The following is a 23,466-nucleotide window of genomic DNA, read 5'->3' as shown; positions in this document are numbered from 1 at the left end:
AGTTCGATTTTCCCAGTGCTCATCCTGTCAAGTGCCCTCCTCAGTGCCTGTCATCCAGTCACCCCAACCCCCTGCCCACCTCCCTTTCCACCACCCCTTGTTTGTTTCCTGGAGTTATGTGTCTCTCATGTTCTGTCATCCTCATTGATATTTCCCACTCATTTTCTCTCCTTTTGCCTTTATTCCCTTTCACTATTTTTTATATTCCCCAAATGAATGAGATTTTACCAGTTTTTCCATTAATGTACTTTCTCTGTTCTTGGACCCAATCCTGGATAACACATTGCATTTAGTTATCATGTCTCCCTAGTGACTGGTCTATGGCAGTTGCTATATCTTTTCCTGTTTCTTGTTTGTTTAACCATGATAATCTGGAGGAGTGCTTGTCAATTTAACCTATAGAATATCCCTCAGTTTGTGCTTGTGTGAGGTTCCTCTCATGTTTGGGTTTTGAAGAAGAATAATACAAATGTGAATTGCTCTTATCATCACATTATATCGTGGGGTACATGGCATCATTCGTGATGTTAACCTTAATCATTTGGTTTAAGTACTCTACTTTTTGAAGAATACAATGTATATAAAACTTGTTTCCATATATTTACATCTTCTTAAAACAAGTTTCATGGAAACTCCTTATTAAAGACATCATGTATGGGGCACCTCAGGTGGCTCAGTTGAGAATCGCCAATTTAGCATGTTCAGGATACGATACAGAGATTTATCTAATCCCATCCCAGTCAGGAGGTGAGTCTTAGGAAACTAACTTTCACTTCTTGATTCATAAATTTGCTTTTGATGGTCACATCTCTATGTCAAATAAGAACCTGATGTTCAGTTCAGGCACCCCATTACTTCATGACATTAATTTTATTTGTATCATAAAAAAACTGTTTCTTTAGAAAATCTGGGAGTATGGAGGTGCCTGGGTGGCTTGGTCAGTTAAGCATCTGACTCTTGATTTCGACTTAGGTCATGATCTCAGGATTGTGAGATTCAGCCCAGCATCGGCCTCTGCGCTTAGTGGGGAGTCAGCTTGGGAGTCTCCCTTTCCCTCTCCCTCTGCTCCTCCCTCTGCTTGCTCTCTCTCTAAAATAAATAAATAAAAAATCTTAAAAAAAAGAAAATTTGGAATATAAACCAGTTATTCAAACTTAACTATTATATAAAATTTTTCAGTAGAAGTTTCTTTCAGTGGGTTGAAAAAGACCAACTCGAAAGCCCACGCTGTAAAACAATACTTGAACATGAGGGATAGAGAGACTGGAGAGGGGCGGTCCTAGAGCTCTGACCACTCTAATCCTCTCCCACAGTCCCTAGGTGTTTCAGCAGAGCCCCCGTAAAAATTACTGGTCAATTCAAGCTAAATGCCTCCATGGTTCTCAATATTTACCATTACTCTCCACATAATTGAATAAGAAACTCCGGGGGAGAAGTGAAAGGTATTCAAGTGTCTTTACTGGGGGTATGTCAAAAGAAGAGTCACTAACTTCAGAATAACTTAATCAGAATAAAATATTTTCAAAAATCAGAACAAAATCTGATTAGCTTTTTCTTGCCATCCTAGAAACTATCTCATTGACAGTGTTATACATGTAAATATAGGAGAAGCTATGGTTCTTACCTGAAAGTGGCCACAAAGTTCACTGTGGGCCAGCCCAAGACAAAGGACTTCGTGGCATTGGTGTTGCCTTCTCCCACTTCATCCACACAGCTTGCTGTCCACATGTCACATAATTTAATTTTATTTTTTATCTTAAAGTTGTTGTTGTATCTAGAAAGATACAAACCAGACAACACTTATTTTATTTCTTAAATTTTATGAGAGCTTCTTTACTTGTGATAACAGGACAGTTTTCAGTAATCATGGTTAAAGAATATCTTATTCATTGTTGGTAACTTCAGTGCCTACCACAGGAAACTGTTAAGATGCTTGGCTACCTTTGGCCCAACAAGGCCTTTGGAACATTTGGTGTATAAGGCCTCATGCTTACATTTATGGGCAGCAAATAGCCATGAACTGCCTACTTTATTTTTCTATGTTGAACATTGAGTCTGGATTAAAAATCTAATTTTAAATCTACTGCTGTTCTAAAAAATTTATTATTTATAACTTGCCTACTCCAAAAAAAGTTGAGTGGCTGAATAAAAGATTAAAATACACATTATTTATGAAAATATTTATAAAATTTTCACATTAAGAGAGATAGATGCACTTAAAATCTATTATCCAGAATTAATTAGAGGAATTTTTAATATATTTCCAACTAAATGGTTACAAGATTTCCTAGTCTTTACAAGCAAAGTTTAGTTTACGTTTCCTTTCTTAAGATTTTGTTTATATCTTTTCGTGCCTAGCGCAACCATAGCTCGTGGTCCCAAGAAGCATCTGAAGTGTGTAGCAACTCCAAAGCACTGGATGCTGGATAAACTGACTGGTGTGTTTGCCCCTCGCCCATCTACTGGCTCCCATAAGCTGAGAGAATGTCTTCCTCTCATCATTTTTCTAAGGAAAAGACTTAAGTATGCCCTAACGGGATGAAGTAACGAAGATCTGTATGCAGCGTTTTATTAAGATTGATGGCAAAGTCCGAACTGTTATCACCTACCCTGCTGGTTTTATGGATGTCATCAGCATTGACAAGACTGGGGAGAATTTCCGTCTAATCTATGACACCAAGGGTCGCTTTGCTGTTCATCGGATTACACCTGAGGAGGCCAAGTATAAGTTGTGCAAAGTGAGAAAGATCTTTGTGGGAACAAAAGGAATCCCTCATCTGGTGACTCATGATGCTCGCACCGTCCGCTATCCTGATCCCCTCGTTAAGGTGAATGACACCATTCAGATTGATTTGGAGACTGGAAAGATTACGGATTTCATCAAGTTTGATACTGGTAATCTGTGTATGGTGACTGGAGGTGCCAACCTGGGAAGAATTGGTGTGATCACCAACCGAGAGAGACACCCTGGTTTTTTTGATGTAGTTCACGTGAAAGATGCCAATGGCAACAGCTTTGCCACCCAACTCTCCAACATTTTTGTTATTGGCAAAGGCATCAAACCATGGATTTCTCTTCCCTGTGGAAAGGGTATCTGCCTCACCATTGCTGAGGAAAGAGACAAGAGACTGGCAGCCAAACAGAGCAGTGGGTAAAATGGTCCCTAGGTGACGTGATTGGAAGTCTTTATACTTAAAGATTCTACGGCACGAAAAAAAAAAAAGATTTTGTTTATATCATCTCCCCTTACATTCTGGCTAAAATGAAAAAACTATAGACTAAAAACAGACCCTAAACCAAACTGGAAAAAAAAAAAGAGGCAGGAAGTACTATACTTAAGTGGAGTTAACACTTACTATTTATCTCCAAGGACTCAGAAGGTGATCTACTTCAAGTTGGCAACAATATTGCTTTTTGGCAATTTCTACCTAATTTCCCTTAGAACCTGATACTGAAACCACCATTATCTCTTGACCTAAATTCACAGATTTAATGCTCATAATGGACCCAAGACTTAGTATGAAGGCACTGGGAAAGGTAAGGAGAATGCTCAGGGAAACCTGCAGACTTCCTACCATTCAGAACCATTTGTGGAAACAGTAAAAGGTAACATGAAATCAAAGATACTTCATATGGCAGTATTCCTAAAACTCCTTCATGGAATATTAAAGCCAGAACTCTTCAGTAGGATTTATAAAATGAAAAAGGATCCTGCAGGAACTATACATGTAGGATAGTCTAGATTCTAAGCTTCATTTATACTTCCCCTAGAGCACACTTAATGTAAGTGTAATAGGAAAGAGACTTGTGACATAATGATGTCTTTCTATGTTTCATTTGAATATTTTTCATCCTGTTGCTACGAATCTTTAGATTTTTAAAAATGACACAGACTCAACTGAAGATAAAATCTTATTTCTTTTTATTTCCTCGTTAAAAAAACTTATTTTTTGATAGCAAGTATTTAGGAAATATAAAACTGAAACTATAAATCTTTTGGAAAGAAAGGTATATTTTCATTTCTCTTTTCCTAATGCAGGTCTCTCTCTTTATCAGATACTTCAGATACCAGGTGAGAACTTTTGACATTTACTGCCCTGGAAGAAAGTCATTGCAATGATTCTTTCCCTAGATCAATAAAGTGTCAAGATTATCCACCTTTGGATACAAAAACCAAAAAGTTGTCTGAAAGTGTAAACAATCATTTCTGTTCTACTGGCTTGTATTTACTGAGAACTTCCCATGTGCCAGTCACTGTGGTAAACACTTTGCACATATTATTTAGTTTAACCTCATTTCATAGATGGAGAAATGGAGCCATAGACAGATTTAGCTAAATAACTTGGCAAAAATCAAACAGCTTAACTAGTGCAGCTAGAATCTGAACTTGAGCAGTGTTGACTTCTGAATTTATCTAATACCTTTAACTAAAAATCCCTGGACATTGTTGGTCTTATAAGTATCTGGATGGATATCTTACCATGAAGTTCCCTTCAGCTTTTCTATTTTGAGCCTCATTTTTTAAAAGTTTTATTTATTTAAGTAATTTCTACACCCCACCTGGAGCTTGAACTCTTGCATGACCCTGGAGATAAGAGTCAGATGCTCTTCTGACTGAGCCAGCCAGGTCCTTCGAGTGTTACTTTTGTCTTTCTATGTACCTATAAGGCTTTCTTTTTTTTTTTTAATTTTTATTTATTTATGATAGTCACAGAGAGAGAGAGAGAGGTGCAGAGACACAGGCAGAGGGAGAAGCAGGCTCCATGCACCAGGAGCCCGGTGTGGGATTCGATCCCGGGTCTCCAGGATCGCGCCCTGGGCCAAAGGCAGGCGCCAAACCGCTGCGCCACCCAGGGATCCCTCCTATAAGGCTTTCTGATGAGACTGTTTACTATGGAGGTAGAGAGGAATCTCATAAACACTTATGTCCACAAAAATAAATGGATGAGTTCCAAAATACTTAAAACTAGTATTAAATAAAATTTTGTATTTAGTCCTCGAGTCATAGTGTGCTTCTTCATATTTTTCATACTCAATTTCCAATAGTATTAGTCTATTCTAATAAATATCTAAAAGCATAAATCTAATGTAAACTGGCTGAAAAAAACAAATTAAAAACCTAACTAACTATTTCCACAGAGTAGTCCCTTACTACAAATTTATTAAGATGAGGAATCTATTTCCTTGTTTTCCTGTGTTCCAATCTTTATACTGGAAGCAATCCCAGTAACTGTTGAAATATACAGGATTCTAAGGAGATCTCCCTCCATTTGAAGATGGAAATGTTTTACTAAGTATGTTCGGGGTAGAGAGCATGGTGTATTCCACAAGTATCTGATGGTAAATTCTCCTGATAATGAATAATAATCAGAACTCCATTTTTCTCTTCATCTTTTTGACCTAAATAAAACTCATCATATTTCCCTACTTGCTCAGAAAATAAAATAGGAGTATCTGTGAATGCATCAAATGTAATTTATGAGAATGACCAGATAGTGATAAATTCTGGTCAACATTTTTTTTAAGGCAGCAGTATTCAATACTAATGATTACCTTCTCAAATCTAGATGTCTTCTCTATCTTGAGAGTCTTGGGCTCATGCCACCCATTCCCCAAATTAACTTAGATCACTCATACTTCTTAATGTCCCTAGTAAATGTAGAAAGTACTTAAAATAATCTTTCATGGATTGACTCTCTTAAATAAAAACACAATTAAATCCATTGTTAATAGGTTTTGTCATTTCATAAAAACATTTAAGTAGACACAGAGTTCTTTTAAAAGCAGCATATGAAAAAAAAGGTATATATCTTATGTGAGGAAGGGGACTGTCAAAATAAAAAATCAGCTATAAAAGCAGGTGAGGGGCACAGATTTGACAGTATATTTAAAACAGCAATTTTCTAGTGGTAAAGAAACTATCTTTATATAAAAGGTTTTTCAACAAAACACTATATGGGTTACATAAAACAACTTGGACATTAGCAAAATACAAAACAATAAATGACAGGTAAGAAAATGAAAATCTTCTACTCCAAATATTATCATAATTTCTGAGGGAAAACACCTAAAAAGGGTGAAGGAAAATACTTTCCTTCCTAAGAACTGAATATATGTTACAAGTAAAAAGTCTCTAAGGTCCTAACGCACAGGAAATGGATTATTAAAGCAAGTTTTTGTTGTTTGCTTATCTACCTGCAGACTGAGTGTAAAACTATACACATAATGGGTACAAGGGGGAACAGTACGTCAGGTCAGCCACTGGGAATATGGCCTAGATCAAACCCTAGCTCAGCCACCTTCTGTCTGAAGGACTGTGGACGAACCCCCATGAGTCTCAGTATTCATTACCTAAAACAACTCATCTTGGAGGATTGTTAGGAAAATGTAGTAGGATCTTTGCGATTCTCTTATCATAATACCTAGTATACAGAATCCATCCAATACATTTGAAGAAAAGAAATGACACCTAATCTACACTAAAAGAATGATTTGTTCCTCTATTAATAGCATATCACTTTAAATGGACCTAGTACAGAGGTGTGGATGGGAGACTTTTCTTTCTCTATATTCCTTATAACATCAAATCCACTTCCAAAATCACATCATAGGCATTACTTACATTCAAAACATGTTTTAAGCTTTGCTGATAGTGAGTTTCATTCTATTATGGTTGGAAAAGATAAGTCGTAAGATTTCAGTCTTGCAAATTTTAAGACCTGAGATATGACCTCACAATGTCAGAATGGCTATTAAAAAAAAAAAAAAAAAAAAGAATCCAAAAAAACCAAAAACCAAACAAACAAGCCAAAAAGACAACCAGTACTGGTAAAGGACATGGAGAAATCGGAGCCCTTGTACACTGTTGAATGTAAAATGGTTCAGCCACATTGGAAAGCAATATGGAGGTTTCTCAAAAAATTAAAAACAGAACTATTATATGATCTAGAAATCCCACTTCTGGGCATTTATCAAAGAACTAAAATCAGGATCTTGAAGACATATTAACACTCAAGTTCAATGCAGCATTATTTATAATAGCCAAGGTGTGGAGAGAACCTAAGTGTCCACTGATGAATGAATGGGTAAAGATAATATGGAATATTATTCAGTCTTAAAAAGATGGAAATATAATGTCTAATAACACAGATTAACCCGAAGGACGTTATGCTAATGAAATACATCAGTATTTATAAGAGGTATCTAAAATAGTCCAACTTAGAGATATCTAAAATAGTCCAACTTAGAGAATCAGAGTGCAATGTTGGTTGCCAAGGGCTGGGGGAGGGAGAAAAAGAGGAGTTGCTCATTAACAACCATAAAGTTTCTGTTATGCAAGATGAATACATTCTAGAAATCTTGCCTATTAGTTAACAATATTGTATTGTACACTTAGAGATTTGTTAAGAGGGTAGATCTCATGTTAAGTGTTCTTATCATAATGAGAAAAAAGAAGACATTTTTTTCTTAAGGAAAAAACCCAACAGATTCTGAAACCATTTCCTTATTTTTATATTGCCTCTAACTTAAAAAAAAAGTATCAATGGTTCACTAAGCTTTTCTATACAGTTTCTTACTAGATGAGTGTTTAGTTAGATCCTTTTACTCAACACAATCTTAAGAAAGACCTGATTTAATGCTCAAAAAACAAAACAAAAACTTTCTACGGGGGAATTTTCTAATAAAATCCATAAGAAAAGGGGTAAGTACCAGAGATAGCAGACCTCATATTGTTTAAAAGCACAGACTCTGATGTAAGATGGACCAGGGTTCAAATGTAAGCTCAACTAATGACTACCTTTGGGATCTTGGTGAAGTCGCTTAACTTCTCTGAGTATCAATTTTTTCTGTAAAAAGAGAAAAATAATATCTGCCTGACAGAACAGTTCTGCAAGTTTAAGTCTCTAGAAAAATACTTAACATATAATATGATCCAAATAAATGTGAGGTCTCTATTGCTATTAATACTAAATAAACTGCTTTGCAAAATTAGAATTTAGCTCTGCCCATGTCTTATTTACGACATGATATGACTGAGGTGAGAGTGAGGGTAAGCTGAAAAAAGTCTTTACTTTTCTCTAGTGACTAAAAATCTCTTTGATGGTAATGGATTTATTAAAATACTCTTAACTTTTATTAGGTTTGATAAACAAGACTGAGGGATGGAGCAAGTAGCAACCACCATACTCTGGGCTGAGTGTTAAATGCATGGGTATTTAGTATTTGGCAGAAAGTAAATCCTTTTGGTTACCTCTAAAGCATATTCCAAATATGTGTGCCTCCTTCATTTAACTGCCACCTCCCCAGATAAAGCCCTCACTGAGTTTCTTCAGGACTACTGTAGCCGCCCGTCCAGGCTCCTTGCTTCTCTACTCTTGCCTACTCTCTGGTCCATTACCTATCCTAGCCAGAAACAAGACCTTAAAAACATGAACCACATTGTGGTACACACCTAATTAAAATCTCTTTGAATAAAATCCAAATTCCTTATCACAGCCTATGTTGCACCTGGCTTCTCAGGCAAGCCCCCAACTACTCTTGCTTCCTGATACTCCCACCCTTGCGTGGTTGTCCTCCATGCACTCAGGCTGGTCTGTGTGGCCAACTGCATACATCAGAAATGATGATATGCCACCTCCAAAGTTAGGTCATGAAAGACTGTGGCTTCTATTTGGGGTGTTCTCTTGCTTGCCTACACTCTACCTCATACTCTTGGATCTTCCACTTCAAAGGAAGCAATGCCATATTATGAGCAGCCCTGTGGAGACACCCACATGGAGAAGAACAGTCAGGGAGGAACCAAGGGCTGCTGGCGTCCACATGAGTGAGCAGGGAGGTGATCCACAAGCTTTAGTCAAGCTGGAAGACGATTACAACCTGGTCCACAGCTTGACTGCAATCTCATGAGGATGTCTGTGCCAGAACCACCAGCTAAGCCACTCCTCAGTATGAGATTGTTCAGTATGAGATGAATGTTCCTGAGTATGAGATGTCTGTAGTTATAAACTGTTGTTTTGGGATAGTTTGTTACTTGGGAATAGATAATACGTTACTTGGGAATAGATAATACGGCCAACAAAGGTCCTGATGACCTGATCCTTGTCTATTTCTCCAACCTCATTTCATATTCTTCTCCTGCTCATTATGCACCACTTACAGAGGCTTTCCTTTAGCTCCCTCCAAGCACCAAACTTTTCCCATTATCTTTGGACCTGCTCTTCCCTCTGCCTAGAATGCTCATCCTCCAATATCTGAATGGCTTCAATGATTTCCCCCCCAACTCCCAACGTTGCCTACTTAACATATACCCCACATTTTTACTTCACGCTGCACCCTATTCTCTTCATAGCACTAATCACAATCTGTAATTTCTCCCACACATTCCATCACATTCTGCACTGTATCCCCTATATGTATTCAGAACGTGGCAAAGAATGGGACTAAGTGAACACCTGTTGAATGAATAAAGCAATTGAAATGTTTTGTTTTCAAAAGTCAAACAAAACAACATAAAACTCACTTCAGATATTAGTTATGGTAACAGAGGCCAGACATTCTTTACAGTAAGCACTGAACAGAAAGGTTATCTTTGTTAGTGGAAATGCAATTTTATAATGGTAACTGAGAGGGTTTACAGTGTACTCACTTGATTTTGGCCACAACAAACAGATCATTGAACAGGAAAAGATGCCGCTCCTGCCTCTGCAGGCCTCTTTTGAGTTCTACCCTGCCATCAATGAGCAGAGTCCTGCTGGAGCATACAAATGATGAGAGAAATGTACATGTATCCACACTGGCAGAAGGACTCTCCCTGTAATAGATCAAACACCACAAATCTTTAGTCAGATGATCAAATATAGGAATGAGTTCTATAACATTATAACTTCTAGTTGGTCAAGGAATATAAAGCTCTCCACATCTTTTTAATGCAATGGCATAGTTTCTTAATTGGTCCCTCAGTCTCCCTCTACTCGGTGGCCTTTTTACATTTCATTATGAAATTTTTTTCAAACACAAAGCAAGGTTGTAAATTTTATAATAAACACATGTATATCCTAACCTAAATTTTACCATTAAAATTTTATTGCACCTCAGTATCTAATCATATATCTCCCCAACTACCTATCCTTCTATCTGTTCAATAATCCATTCCATTTTTGGCATTTCTGTGTAAACAACATAACAGCAGTACCTCTCCCCTTAATATCATTAACTAGAGTTCAATATTTACTTATAACTTAAAAAAATGAATGCACAATGAAATGCTCAAATCTTAGGTATATGCTCACCAAGTTTTAATGGATATATTCACTTGTGTAGTCTAAAACTTCATCAAGATAGGAACATTGTCATCACACCGAAGTATTTCCTCTTGTCCCTTCTCAGTTGTTATATATACTAGCTTCGGCTTCTAGGTATTGGCCTATGGGTGGTTTATTTCTTCACTGCAGGCTGAGACCACCAACTCAAAAGTATAATAGCATCAAACTTATATTTTTACCTACCCGATTATTTAAAAAATAGCCCAAACCAGATTTTTAGCCATTTGTGGCTTGATTGTTTTGCATATGCCACATAATTACACCCAATATCTGCTAGCCTTGATAAAATAGAGCTTAGTGATGGTAAGACTCCACGTCACTCCTGCCCTTCAGAATTCTCTGACCCAGAGATTCCCTGCTGTGCTGCTGAGACGTGTAATCTTCAGAGACATCCTCTTCGATCCCCCTCACTTCCAATCCCCCTCACCTCCAATCCCCCTCACCTCCCTTGTCCTTTTCCTCTTCTGGATGTTGGTCCTTTGATCATAAGCCCCAAGACAGTCTCACGCTATGAGGAGCTTCCTTTCTCCTGCAACCCTGCCCAATGGTATCTTTTTCCTTGTTCAGTCCCTAAATCCCTCAAATTCCTAACAACAGTCAATCCCAACTCCATCACCATCAAGGCAATCACTATTCTGACTTTTTTTTCCTACCAAAGATTAGTTTTGCCTGCTCTACAGTTTCACATAAATGCAGCTGCCATGCGTACTTCTTTGTATAAGATATTTTTAGTCAGCATGCTTTATTACATTTATCAGCAATCCATTCCTTTATGCTGTTCAAGAGTATTCCATGACATAAATATACTAAAGTTTGATTATTTCTTCTCCTATTGATGGACCTGGGCTCTTTCCAGTTTTTAGCTATTATGAATAAAACTAACTATTAAACATTGGACTAGTCTTTTTATGACCTATGCTTTAATTTCTTCTGAATAAATATCTAAGAATGGAACTGCTGGGTCACAGAGTAGGTAGATGTTTAATTTTAGGAGAAACAGTCTTCCAAAACAGTTGTACCAATTTTTATTCCCAAAAACACTGTAGGAGAGTGCCAGCTGCTCCACAACCTTGCCAACATTTGGTGTTGTCAATCTTTTAAATTTTGGCCATTCCAGTGGCTATATAGTAGCACCTCATATGATTTTAAGTTACATTTCTCTGACGACTAAGGATATTGAACACTTGTATATCTTCATTTGTGAATCATCTTCTAAATCTTTTGCCTACTTAGAAAAATTAGGTTATATATTTTTATACTGAGTTATAGGAATTTTTTATATATCTTGTATACTCATCCTTTGTCAGATGTTTTAAAAATATTTTTTCCTTATCTGCTGCCTGTACATTTTCTTGATTCTGTTTTTGATGAACTTTATAAATTTTGAAGAAGTTTAATTTATCATTTGTTGACCTAAGAAATCTTTACCCATCCCCAAGTCATAAAAGATATTCTCTAATGTTTTCCACTAAAATCTGTATAGCTTTACTTTTTGCACATCTAAGTATGTGATCTATCTCAAATTAACTGCAGCTTATAGTATAAGGCAGGGGCTAGGGTTCATTTTGCTTTTCCATATGGATACCTTATTATTCAGCACCATGTTCACAGAAGACTTTCCCTTCTTCAATGGATTGCTTTGGCACCTTTGTTAAAAATCACATGAGTATAGAGCATGGGTCTATTTCTGGGCTCTCTGCTGTGCTCCACTAACCTATTTGTTAATCCTTATGTCAGATACACATTGTCTTATAATTTTACCCTTACAGTAAACCATGAAATTAGGTACTATATGCCTACCAGCCTTTTTCCTTTTTGAGACTGCTTTGGATAATCTAAGTCCTGTATATGGAAATGTGTATTTCCATATGCATTTCAGCGATTAATAAAGATAAAGATGAATAAAGATTAATAAAGAACACAAACAGAGAAATGTTACTGTGGCAGAGGAAGGAGATGAGCACAGTTTCAAATATACTTTGTTTGGATTAGGTGGTGTGGGGAAACCAGGCAGGCAGCTAACACTTAGAAGAGATGTCAGAAGAGATGTAGATTTGGTGATCATACAAAGACAGGTGTATAAATACTATAGGAATGGCTAGAACAGCACAGAGAAGGAGCATAGAACACACACAAAAAGAAGGCAGAAACACTTCCTTGAGAAAAGATGTGATTTGAAGGGGTGAGGAAAGAAGAATCTGTGAACAAGATGGAGGCAGGTGAAAAAGTAGCAGAAAAAGAATGAAAAGCAGTGGTGGTCTGGGGTGCTGAAATTGGTAGAGGGGTAACAAGTTGAAGCCTGAAAAGATGTCTGGGAAAAAAAATCAGTTGGTCATTAAGACCTTCAAGAAAACAATGACAGGAGATTGGAGAGGTTCTGAAGAACTCAAACAGCCTGAGGCTTGAGGAGTAAAGAATGAGAAGGAAGAATTAAAGGCTGGTTCTGGTTATTTTTTAGCAGCTTCACACTACTAGGTGACTTTAAGAGGAAAGGCAGGAAGAGGAGAGAAACAATCAGCCCTGAAGGTAGGTGTTATAACCCCTCATTTTGCAGATTTGGAAGCTGATTTTCAGAGCAATTAAAATACACAATGACTTACAAGTAAGTATGGTTTCAAAACATGTATTTAGAAAAATTCCATGTAGCTTTTCACAAGGACAAGCATTTCATTCACATTGACTCATCCCTCATCCACCCATGGTAAATGAGCTCAGTAGCTTAGGACTTCATGGGGGTAGGTAGGAGAAGAAGTGGGCTCTGGATGGGCTTTTTTGCTAAGCAGTGTGACACGGTGACTTTGGCTGCCTCAGTTTCCCCATCGTAAAGTAAAGGCAGTTGGAGTGGAAGATCATTAAACGGTTTTTATAATTTGTATATGGGAATAAGTATAAAAACATGTACTCAAAAGATGGAATTAAGATTACTAAGGTCAGAGAAAAAGATAATGGATATGGTTAGCAAGCAACCCTAACCTATAGTTTACAAACATAGAGATAAGCATACTTGAGAATCACCTCAAGGAAACAAGTCAGAGTTCAAATAAAATTAAAACCAAGAAACAGTCGTGACAAAAATAGCAGTAAGAATGTAGAAATATTTATTAGTCTAATTTTAAAAGGAGCTCAAATAACAAGAATTTGTCGGAGTCTCCATCAAAGGTTAGGGTATAAGAGGCCATGTCCTGGCATCTCAAGCATCTGGTTCACATGGTAGCCACAATAAGTGGAGATTTTGGGTTATCTGTTTCCTGGGTTGGAACAGTATGGGTCACAGGGTCTCATCTCCCCTGGATTTACTACACCACTGAGTGCTCTCTGAGATATTGTCTTAGTAGTTAGCCCTCCCTTCCTCTGTTACTGCTGTCCTTAAAGTATGGTCCCCAACAAGCAGCATCAGCATCAACTGGAAACTTCTCAAAAATGCAAATTCTCAGGACCACCTCAGACTTACTGAATAAGAAACTCTGGAGGGTTGGCATAGCATTCTGTATTATTTTACAAACTCTTCAGATGATTCTAATGCACGCTGAATTTTGAGAACCACTGCTGTCCCAGACTCTGTAACACCCTTGGCTCTAACATTCTAAAATTCTACAACTCTGTATTTGAAGTAAATATTAGTAGCATATATTTCTACTTCAAGTGAACTTGTGAGAGCTGTTCCTCCATTTCCTGTAGTTCTGGGGCTATAGCTACCTTTCCTAGGAAATGAATTCCATTCTGCTCACTAATTGCTAATTACACACATACTATGTGTGATTTAAAGAGATGTGGGCAGCCCAGGTGGCTCAGTGATTTAGGGCTGCCTTCAGCCCAGGGTGTGATGCTGGAGACCTAGGATCGAGTCCCATGTCAGGCTACCTGCATGGAGCCTGCTTCTCCCTCTGCCTGTAATAAATAATAAATAAATAAAATCTTAAAAAAAAAAAAGAGAGATGTATAAGTGAGGAACAAAGACAATAAACCAATCAGAGCTGTCTGAAAGGGAAAAGTTTCTCTATTTAATATTGTAGACTGAAGTTCCGCACTGATAAAAGGCCTATCATAGAGAAAAATCCCTTCTATTTCAAATTTTTTTTTGAGATGAGATGTGGGAGGAGGCATAATGGCATCTTTTATCATGTAGTGATTTTCAAATATTTAGAAAAAAAAGGAATGAAATTTCACTTGCTGTTATGGAAAATGAGTAGGGACAAGGCTAGTAAGCAAATAGATGAAGAATAACACAGTATTTTACACAGCTTTAGTTTCTTAATCTCTGGACAGAAAAACTTTGTAAGGAGAAAAGCCATCTTTTCATTTTGGTTTTAGGTTCAGTAAGTAACTGCTTTTTAATTTTAAGCTGTCAGATAGTAGTATGGCTTAAACTAGGGATCCTCAAACTCAAGGGTTCCAAGAGTAAATAGTTTAGGCTTTGTGGGCTATATGGTCCCTGCTGTCAACTACTCAGCACTGCCACAGTTTCACAAAATCAGCCACAGACAATACCTAAATGAACAGGTGTGGCTATGAGCCAATCAAACTCTATTTGCAAAAACAGGCTGCTTGTCTGGGCCATAGTTTGATGACCCTTGGCTTAAACAAGTTCTAAAACATTTAAGTACTCATAAATAAAGGCTAATCTGGAATAATAGGAATTAGAATTTTTTGTTTGTTTGTTTGAGGTTAGTACAGGCCAAAATTTAATTAAGTTATTTTTTAAAAAAATGTTTTGCACTTTAAAGCAACTCCAAAGGAATTTCATACATAATAATTCATTTTCCACCTCACAATAATAGTTTCAAATAAGTAAATTTGATGGTGGTGTAGGGGAGAATCCACAAAGAGGTTAAAATATTTTTCTTTTTCATTGTGGATTTTTCAATGTACATGTCTGCAGTCTGTCATTTTGAGGATCTATATGTAAGTATGGATTTATATTCATACGATTTCAGCAAGCTAAGCACTGGTTAAAAAAAAAACACAACCAACATTCATGTAGTAGTCTAAAGATAAACATCTCAGTACTCACATAATTTAAAATGAAAAAAATCTGTCCTAGAAGGAAACAAAAGCACAAATAACCTTTGTGTTTTTAAAACTACAATCTTAATCAGTGTTTCCTACTTAAAAATGTATTTCTCAATTATGTGACTCTGAAGTGTTTATTTTTATTCTGAGTGCATGTAGATGTGTTTATTTTAGTCTTTTAGAGTATGGATAGGGGGAGCAAGGCAAGATTGTAACCTTCTATTTAGCCTCTTAATATAGCCTGATTAGGATTTACAAGTTATAATTAACAAAGCTCTAAAATGATCTAACAAATACAAGCTGAGTCTAAGAATTAACCTGCTGCTGGCTTCTTATGTATTAACATTCCATTTTCAAATAGGTTTGTGAAGCCATTTCTAAAAGGCAAAAAGGAATTTTATAACCTTAGTAATTTTTTGCTAAAATAAGATAATAGTTTTTATGAAACCTGGCCATAGTAATGCCTCTTAATATTTTTTACTAAGGCTCATTGTAAAAGTGAGTTTACTTTTAGGTAACAATTTTACAATTTTAGAGGTGGTGTTACTTCATCATCTTAAATCAGAGAAGAAAAGACACTAAAATTCAGAACAGTTTTTGAAAGTTTGTTTATAAGTGATAATTAGTAATTATGACAGCAAGTACTAGATAGGATCTTGATAACCTCAAAGCCTAGCACATGGTCACTGCTCATTTCAAATGCCATCTATCTATTCCATGAAAATTTTCTTTCAGTTGAATTCTTGATGTTATCTTCTATCTGATATCTAGCACTTATATCCTGCCTTGTACCTCTGAAATATTCTCATTCAACACGTATTGGGTATATGATTGCTGTGTAATAAGTTAATTATTTGCTAGAGTGATATGGATTGCATTTGCCTGTTGTGTACCAGTGTTAGAGAGACTCATGGTCCCCATGGTCCCTGGGGTCGAGGAATTACTGTGATAGATCCATCAGACAGTAAACACAATGACAAAGTAGTGAGGTAAGTGTGATAAGAACTTCAGCAGACTCGGACACAAGAGAGAAGCAAAAACAGGAGCCCCTATCTGGGCCTGCATGGGTCAGAAAAGTGTCTTGGAGAAACCAAAGTCTTAAAGGATGGACTGGCCAGTGAAGGCTGAAGGCAGTCTGAGTGGAAGGAAGAGCAGAGCGACCAGGCCTGTTGTGCTGCAGTAAGTGGTGAAGTTCAGAAGATGGGAGTGACACAGGCCTGAGGAGGGAGTGACACAGACAGCAGATGAGGAAGGGGCCATGTTATGGAGGTTTCTCCCATCACATTTAGACTGTATGTGAAAGCCCTAAAAGATTTTAAGAAACACACTGTTTTGTAACTTGTTGAAGAAAACAGATGAGGGCAAGCTTAGAGGAAAAGAGGAATTTACTGCAATAATCTTAGGCAACAAATGTCATGAACCCAAGCTGGCAATGAGAAAAGGACAGAAGATATAGAAAAAAAAAAATTATCAATGTTATTAAAAATACAAATTGTTAAAATTTGCAAATTGATTAGTTATGGGAGAGATATAGGACAAAGAAGAAGAATATAAACCCAGCGCCCAGCCTCTATTTATTTACTTATTTTTAATTTTCATCCAACATATATCTGTTAAGCATCTCCATGTGTCGGTGCAGCATCGAGCTAGATGGTGAAGAAGATACGGGGTAAGCAGCTCAGATTTATCCTCTACTCGTGAAACTCTGAGTGTAGCTCTACTGTCAGCTATGTTCTTGACATCACCCATCATTTTTGCTCAGTTCCATTTGTAGCAGAGGTTGAAAACCACAACCCACAATCATATTTTATTTGGCCCACCCAGAGGTTTCAAAAACATTTCGTTTTGAATATCCAGTTCACCACATTCCCTCTCTTGCCACGTTTTTTTTTTTTTCTGTTTACTGCACCTCCCTGCGACCTGAAAGCATTTAAGTCTGTGATTCAAGCCTTAGTGTTAGTCTTTTAAACTACCTTAATTTTTACTTTTAAAATGTATTTTATCTTTATTTTTAAAGATCTTATTTATTGATTCTTGAGAGACACAGAGAGACAGAGACATAGGCAGAGGGAGAAGCAGACTCCCTCTAGATAGCCTGATGCAGGACTTGATACTAGGATCCCGGGATCATGCCCTGAGCCAAAGAAAGGCAGATGTCCAACCGCTGAGCCACCCAGGTGCCCCAATTTTTATTTTTGAAAAATTCATGATAAAATATACACAAAATAAAATTTACCACTTGAACTATTCTAAAATATATAATTCAGTGGCATTTAGTATATTGACAATGCTGTGCAACCATCACCACTATCTAGTTCCCAACATTCTCACCATTCCCAAAGGAACACTTGCATCATTAAGCAATTACTACCTGTTCCCCATTCTACCCAGTCCCTGGCAATGACAAACTTCTTCCTATCTCTACGGATTTGCCTATTCCAGATATTTCAGACCACATTATAGGTGGCCTTTTGTGTCTGATTACTTTCACCTGGCATCATGTTTTGTAGGTTCATCTATATTGTAGTATCTGTCAGTACTTTATTCCTTTTCATTGCTGAATAATATTCTATTGTATGGATGGACCACATTTGTTGATCTATTCATTAGTTGATGGTCATTTGGGCTTTTCCACCTTATGACCATTGTGAATGGTGCTGCTTTAAAAATTCATGTACCGGGCAGCCCGGTGGCTCAGTGGTTTAGCACCACCTTCAGTCCAGGGCCTGATCCTGGAGACCTGGGATCAAGTCCCCATGTCAGGCTCCCTGCATGGAGCCTGCTTCTCCCTCTGCCTATGTCTCTGCCTGTCTCTTTTTCTCTGTGTCTCTCATGAATAAATAAATAAAATCTTTAAAAAAATAAATAAAAATTCATGTACATATTATTTATTTGAACAACTGTTTTGTTTTGTTTTGAGCATATACCCAGGAATGGAATTTCTGGATCATATTATAATTCTATGTTTAAGTTAATGACAAACTACAAAACTGTCTTCCACAATGACTAAATTATTATACATTCCCACTAGCAATATATGAGGGCCCATACTTTTGACTCTTCTCTCTGGTCTCCACACATAATCACATTTTATCTTTTAAGGATATTCAAACAAAAAAAATAAAATCTCCTGAGTCTAGACATTTACAACCTCTCCTATGGTTTGTCATGAACTCCTAATTGGACTCTCTACTTCCTTTCTCCCTTCTTCAATCTATACTACTCATATCTTACTTCTATTAAATCAATCTTCCTGATGCACATGTCAATGATCATGGCACGTACACTGTCTAAAGAGTCAGCCCAACTCATTTACCTAGCTTTCAAATTCTACCATCTGTTTGTCCTAACCAGTTGATGACATCTCAGGTTGAAATTCTCCATATTGCCTGTGTAAAGGTAACCCTTGTGAGTCTTAAGAGAATAAATTAGTCCAGATGTAGTTTAGAACAAAAAGAGATGACTACTGAAATGAAGCCATAAAAACCATCAACATCAAAATTTAGCTTATTCAGCAATAAAAATCTGTCCATTAGGTATTCACGACTATCTCAAACAGTCAACATTCAAAGCACATTTTCAGAAAATCTGGTCTAAAGCAATTATCTGTCTTATTGACATGGGAAAGCCTGTTACATTTCAACAGTCATCATCCAGAAAAAAATACATTCAAATTACCAAATAAAACTGTACATACATGATAACATGATGTGGCTGCGTGTAGTAGGTGCTATCATGTCCACCTCAAATTCACATCAATGCTGCATCATGCAGCTCATATTATAGCTCTGACTTGGTGGAACAGAGCCTAGTCATAGATAATGTTGATAATCAAGATCAAAATGAATGAAGCTAGCACAAGGGTTTTTAGAGTAAACAGGAAAATGGCTGGATAAATAGTGTGAGCAAGGCCTTAGAAGCAAAAAATACAAAAAGGAGAACTTTTAAATTATCAAAATTCTAATTGGAACATGCAGCATAAGTGACATAATGAGACCCAACAATCTTATGTTAACAATCCTAATATTTAAAGAGCCAGGAAAATATAAACACTACAAAAGCAGAGACAGAATAGCAATAGGGAAAGATAGTGATAAACAGTTACACTAACAGTGCACAATCATATACAGAGAGATACTACTTCCAAAAAAGGGACTAAACTACATCACTTCTTTATAGCCTTGACACAGAAGTTGTTCAACAACATCTATTAGGAATTCACTTAGTACAAAGCACTTGGAAGTTACAAGGAGAAAACAAGATCACAAAAGCACTACATCTGAGAGCTTAAAAAAAAACCCACAACCCAGTCTACATATAAATGAAACACAATGATGTAAGGCTAAGTGAAGAAAAACCTGAGCTTTACAACTCTAAACACTCCAGTGAAAATGGCAACTCTATGAGAACAACCTTATTTGATTATGAAATAATCAACAGGAACAGAGACTCCAACAAGGACTGGAGAAACCTTTAAACCACTTTAGTCACTGTGTGGCCTGTTGACCTAAAAATACTGTATTATCATAATTATCAACTAACATTGGTTTGGGTCATCATCTTGACTCAGTTAAGAATGCTAACTATATTCAAGCTACTCAAGGAAATTTATATGTGTAGTGATTACAATGTGGTATAGTTCTATGTTAGCTTGTTTACTGACTCAGCAACAAACTAAGTCATCAACATGCTGGTTGGGCACTCCAGTACTCTAATTAGTTTGGTTCAGGTAATAACTATATAACAGTACACTGGAAGGAACAAAAGAATCATACCTGATTAAAGATAGTTCCATCTACAGTTTCTGGATCTGCTGAAGTTAAAAACTATCATTGGATAAACTTCTAGTTAGAAAATTAAAAAATATCATATACCTGTGAACTAGAAAGTCCTCAAGGCAGTACATTAATGGCAGGGACTTAAGTTATCTGCTACTTCTACCTCATTTAGGCCAAAATGTTAATATTCAGGTTGATCAATAAATGTGCTGATTCAATTGGTTGATTTGTAACTAATAGAGAAGGGTTACCTTTGATTGGGAACTTTACTATTTTACCAAAATACCTACAAAATGTATTTCACAGTAAGAAAAAACTGTAGAATAGATACTTAAAGGCTTTTTTAAAAAATATATTTTTTTAATTTATTCATGAGAGACACACAGAGAGAGGCAGAAACCTAGGCAGAGTCAGAGAAAAGCTGGCTTCCTGTGAAGAGCCTAATGTGGGACTTGATCCCAGGACACAGGATCATGCCCTAAGCCAAAGGCAGATGCTCAACCACTGAGCCACCCAGGCATCCTGACTTTTTTATTTTTTTTAAGAAAATCACAGCAATGGGGATCCCTGGGTGGCGCAGCGGTTTGGCACCTGCCTTTGGCCCAGGCCGCGATCCTGGAGTCCCTGGATCGAATCCCATGTCGGGCTCCCGGTGCATAGAGTCTGCTTCTCCCTCTGCCTGTGTCTCTGCCTCTCTCTCTCTCTCTCTCTGTGACTATCATAAATAAAAAAAAATAAAAAAAATAAAAAAAAAAGAAAATCACAGCAATGAGTTAAGTCTCTTAAAGAAAAAAAAAAAACTCTTGGGGTGCTGGGTAGCTCAGTTGATTAAGCGTCTTTCAACTCAGGTCATGATCTCAGGGTCCCGGGATTAAGTGCCATGTCAGGAGCCTGCTTCTCCCTCTTCCTCTGCCCCTCCCTCCTTATGTGTTCTCTCTCTTCTGAAAAATAACATCTTAAAAAAAGAAAAATCCAGGATCCCTGGGTGGCTCAGCGGTTTAGCGCCTGCCTTTGGCCCAGGTTGCGATCCTGGAGACCCGGGATCGGGTCCCACGTAGGGCCCCCGGTGCATGGAGCCTGCCTCTCTCTCTCTCTCTCTGTGTGACTATCATAAATAAATTTAAAAAAATAAAATTAAAAAAAAAGAAAAAAATTCTCCAGAGGTTTTGAAACAGATTTTGAGCACATTCCTGGCCTTGATATATTTATTTCAAATTAAGTGAATTTGGGAAATAGAAAATAATTTTTTAGTGGATGCTAAATAGAAAGTTCTATTAAAGGAATATTTTAATCCAATGTGTTGTTTTTCTATATTGAGATGATTAAACTATTTGATGAAGTTTAACCTTTATTTTTAGAATCCCAAAACATATTCCATATTTACAAATAATTTGCTCAGTCACATATTAATGATTGACTACAGTGCATTAAGCCCTATTCAACACACTAAGGATATAAACCAGTTTAGTAGCCAGAGGTCATGAAAGAATTTCACCTTTCATTCTAAGTGAGTCAAGAAGAGGGGATGGTAAACAGTATGGAGGAAGACAAAAGTGGAAAAATGTAATACTTGCTTAAAGAAAATTTAAAAGAAAATCATAGTAATTAGATGGCTAGAGCTTCTTAAGTAAGAATTCATTAGAGGCTTTTTGAAAAGTAGTAACTCAGGAGAAAAATAATGGTGGTTTGGTAGTTGTGGAAATGGTAAGACATAGTTCTATTTTGGATATATTTCAAAGGTAGACCTTAAGAGGATTAGATGATACACTGATTTCTGATGTAAGCAACTGGAGGAGGGGCGGGGATAAGAAATCTGGCTTTGGAGATGCTAAGTTTGAAATACCTATTAGATGTCAAAGTGGAGATTTTTTTTTTTTTTAAGATTTTATTTATTTATGAGGGACACAGAGAGAGAGAAGAGAGAGAGGCAGAGAAGAGACACAGGCAGAGGGAGAAGCAGGCTCCATACAGGGAGCCCGATGTGGGATTCAATCCCTGGGCTCCAGAATCACACTCTGGGCTGAAGGCGGCGCTAAACTGCTGAGCTACCTGGGCTGCCCCCAAAGTGGAGATTTTAAAGCTATGAAAGAGATCAAGCCATCTAGGGAATTAATATAGAGAACTTCCTCAAGTACTGAGGCCTGAAGCCATCAACATTTAGAGGTTTTTCAAGGAAGGAGAAACTGACAAAGGAGAATGATCTGGCTGTCAGTAAACAGAACCAAGAAACCCAGAGAAGAAGGGACAGATTGGAATGTCCAATGCCAATGCCAAGGAAGGTGATTTGACCATTGGACCTAGCATTATGGCATTCACCAGTGACCCTGTCAAGAACAATTCTGGCGGGCATTCATGAAGAAATGATTCCAATTTGGTTAACATCAAATTTTTGGTAATTGATGATTTTGGAGAGTCATCCTTTAACTTTTCCAAAAACATGTTCAACTTTTGGAAAGAAAATTGTTAAGAAGATACCAAATAAAACTGGAAACACACAAAAGTAGTATCTAAACCCAAGGAAGTACTAATAAAATGGCCTTGGTCATTAGTTGGGAACTATTACAAAGCTCCAACATTATTCCCTCACTATAAGAGACAAAATAACTAAGCTGAATAGAACCTAAATGCTATCTCATAATTTCATATGTTCCAGAAGTTTCTCCCTCACAGTGCTAAGATATATTTTCCCTCAGAGAATACAAAGCATATTTTCTTGTGCTTATTGGCAGTCACTTCTATCAAACACTAGCAGCTTTTCATAAAATTGGTGTTTAAATCAAGAATCAGTTAATATGTTATAAAGAAAAGATGTCTGAACTTTCTTTGACAGACATTTCAATTTTTGAAAAGAATATGTTTTAAAACTACTATGTGCACAGAAGGTACTTGAATAGCTTACCAAAAAGCCTGGGATGCTGTCTCATTCAACCTTTGGGACTGAACAACCTTTCTATCCACCAAACTCAGTCATACAGATGACTGAATTCTTGAAAATAGGACTTAGAAATTGTTAAGGACACCAGTAATTATAATTCCGGAAATGGTCTCATAAGTCCCATGCCATAACATGAAACACTTTAAATTATTTTTATTTATTCAATTTTATTTTTTCAGAGAGAGGGTGTATGGTGGGGGAGAGGGGCAGACAGGAAGAGAGAGAATCTTAAGCAGGCATCATGCTCAGTGTGAGAGCAACGTAGGGCTCAATCCCACAACCTGGAGATCATGACCTGAGCTAAAATCAAAAATTGGATGCTTTTCTGATTGAGTCACCCAGGCAACCCTGAAATGCTTTTTTTAAAAAAGTAAATCTCTGTTTTTGGCTTGCAATAAAATATTCATTTGTCTCCTTTTGA

The 23,466-nt window shown here is 37.0% G+C and overlaps 2 protein-coding genes across 2 annotated transcripts in view; one reads left to right on the top strand and one right to left on the bottom strand.

Annotated features, from left to right (window-relative positions):
- ARHGAP20 (Rho GTPase activating protein 20) overlaps window positions 1-23,466 on the bottom strand; it is a 140,383-nt gene that overhangs the window by 48,818 nt on the left and 68,099 nt on the right. The window contains exons 3-4 of the mRNA XM_038538797.1: window positions 9,647-9,811; window positions 1,624-1,774 (exon numbers count right to left, since the gene is read on the bottom strand). Of these exons, the coding sequence (XP_038394725.1) occupies window positions 1,624-1,774; window positions 9,647-9,811 (316 nt within the window). The remainder of the gene's footprint in view (window positions 1-1,623; window positions 1,775-9,646; window positions 9,812-23,466) is intronic.
- On the top strand, window positions 2,405-3,199 carry LOC102154781 (40S ribosomal protein S4-like). The gene is given in 2 exon segments (XM_038536230.1): window positions 2,405-2,535; window positions 2,537-3,199. Coding segments are annotated over 2 exon segments (735 nt in total). The 5' UTR covers window positions 2,405-2,419; the 3' UTR covers window positions 3,156-3,199.

The sequence above is a fragment of the Canis lupus genome, chromosome 5, assembly GCF_011100685.1.
Source record: "Canis lupus familiaris isolate Mischka breed German Shepherd chromosome 5, alternate assembly UU_Cfam_GSD_1.0, whole genome shotgun sequence".
NCBI classification, from domain to species: Eukaryota; Metazoa; Chordata; class Mammalia; order Carnivora; family Canidae; genus Canis; species Canis lupus.
The sequence above is the reverse complement of the archived record's forward strand: the minus strand, read 5'-3'. Positions and strand labels throughout refer to the sequence as shown.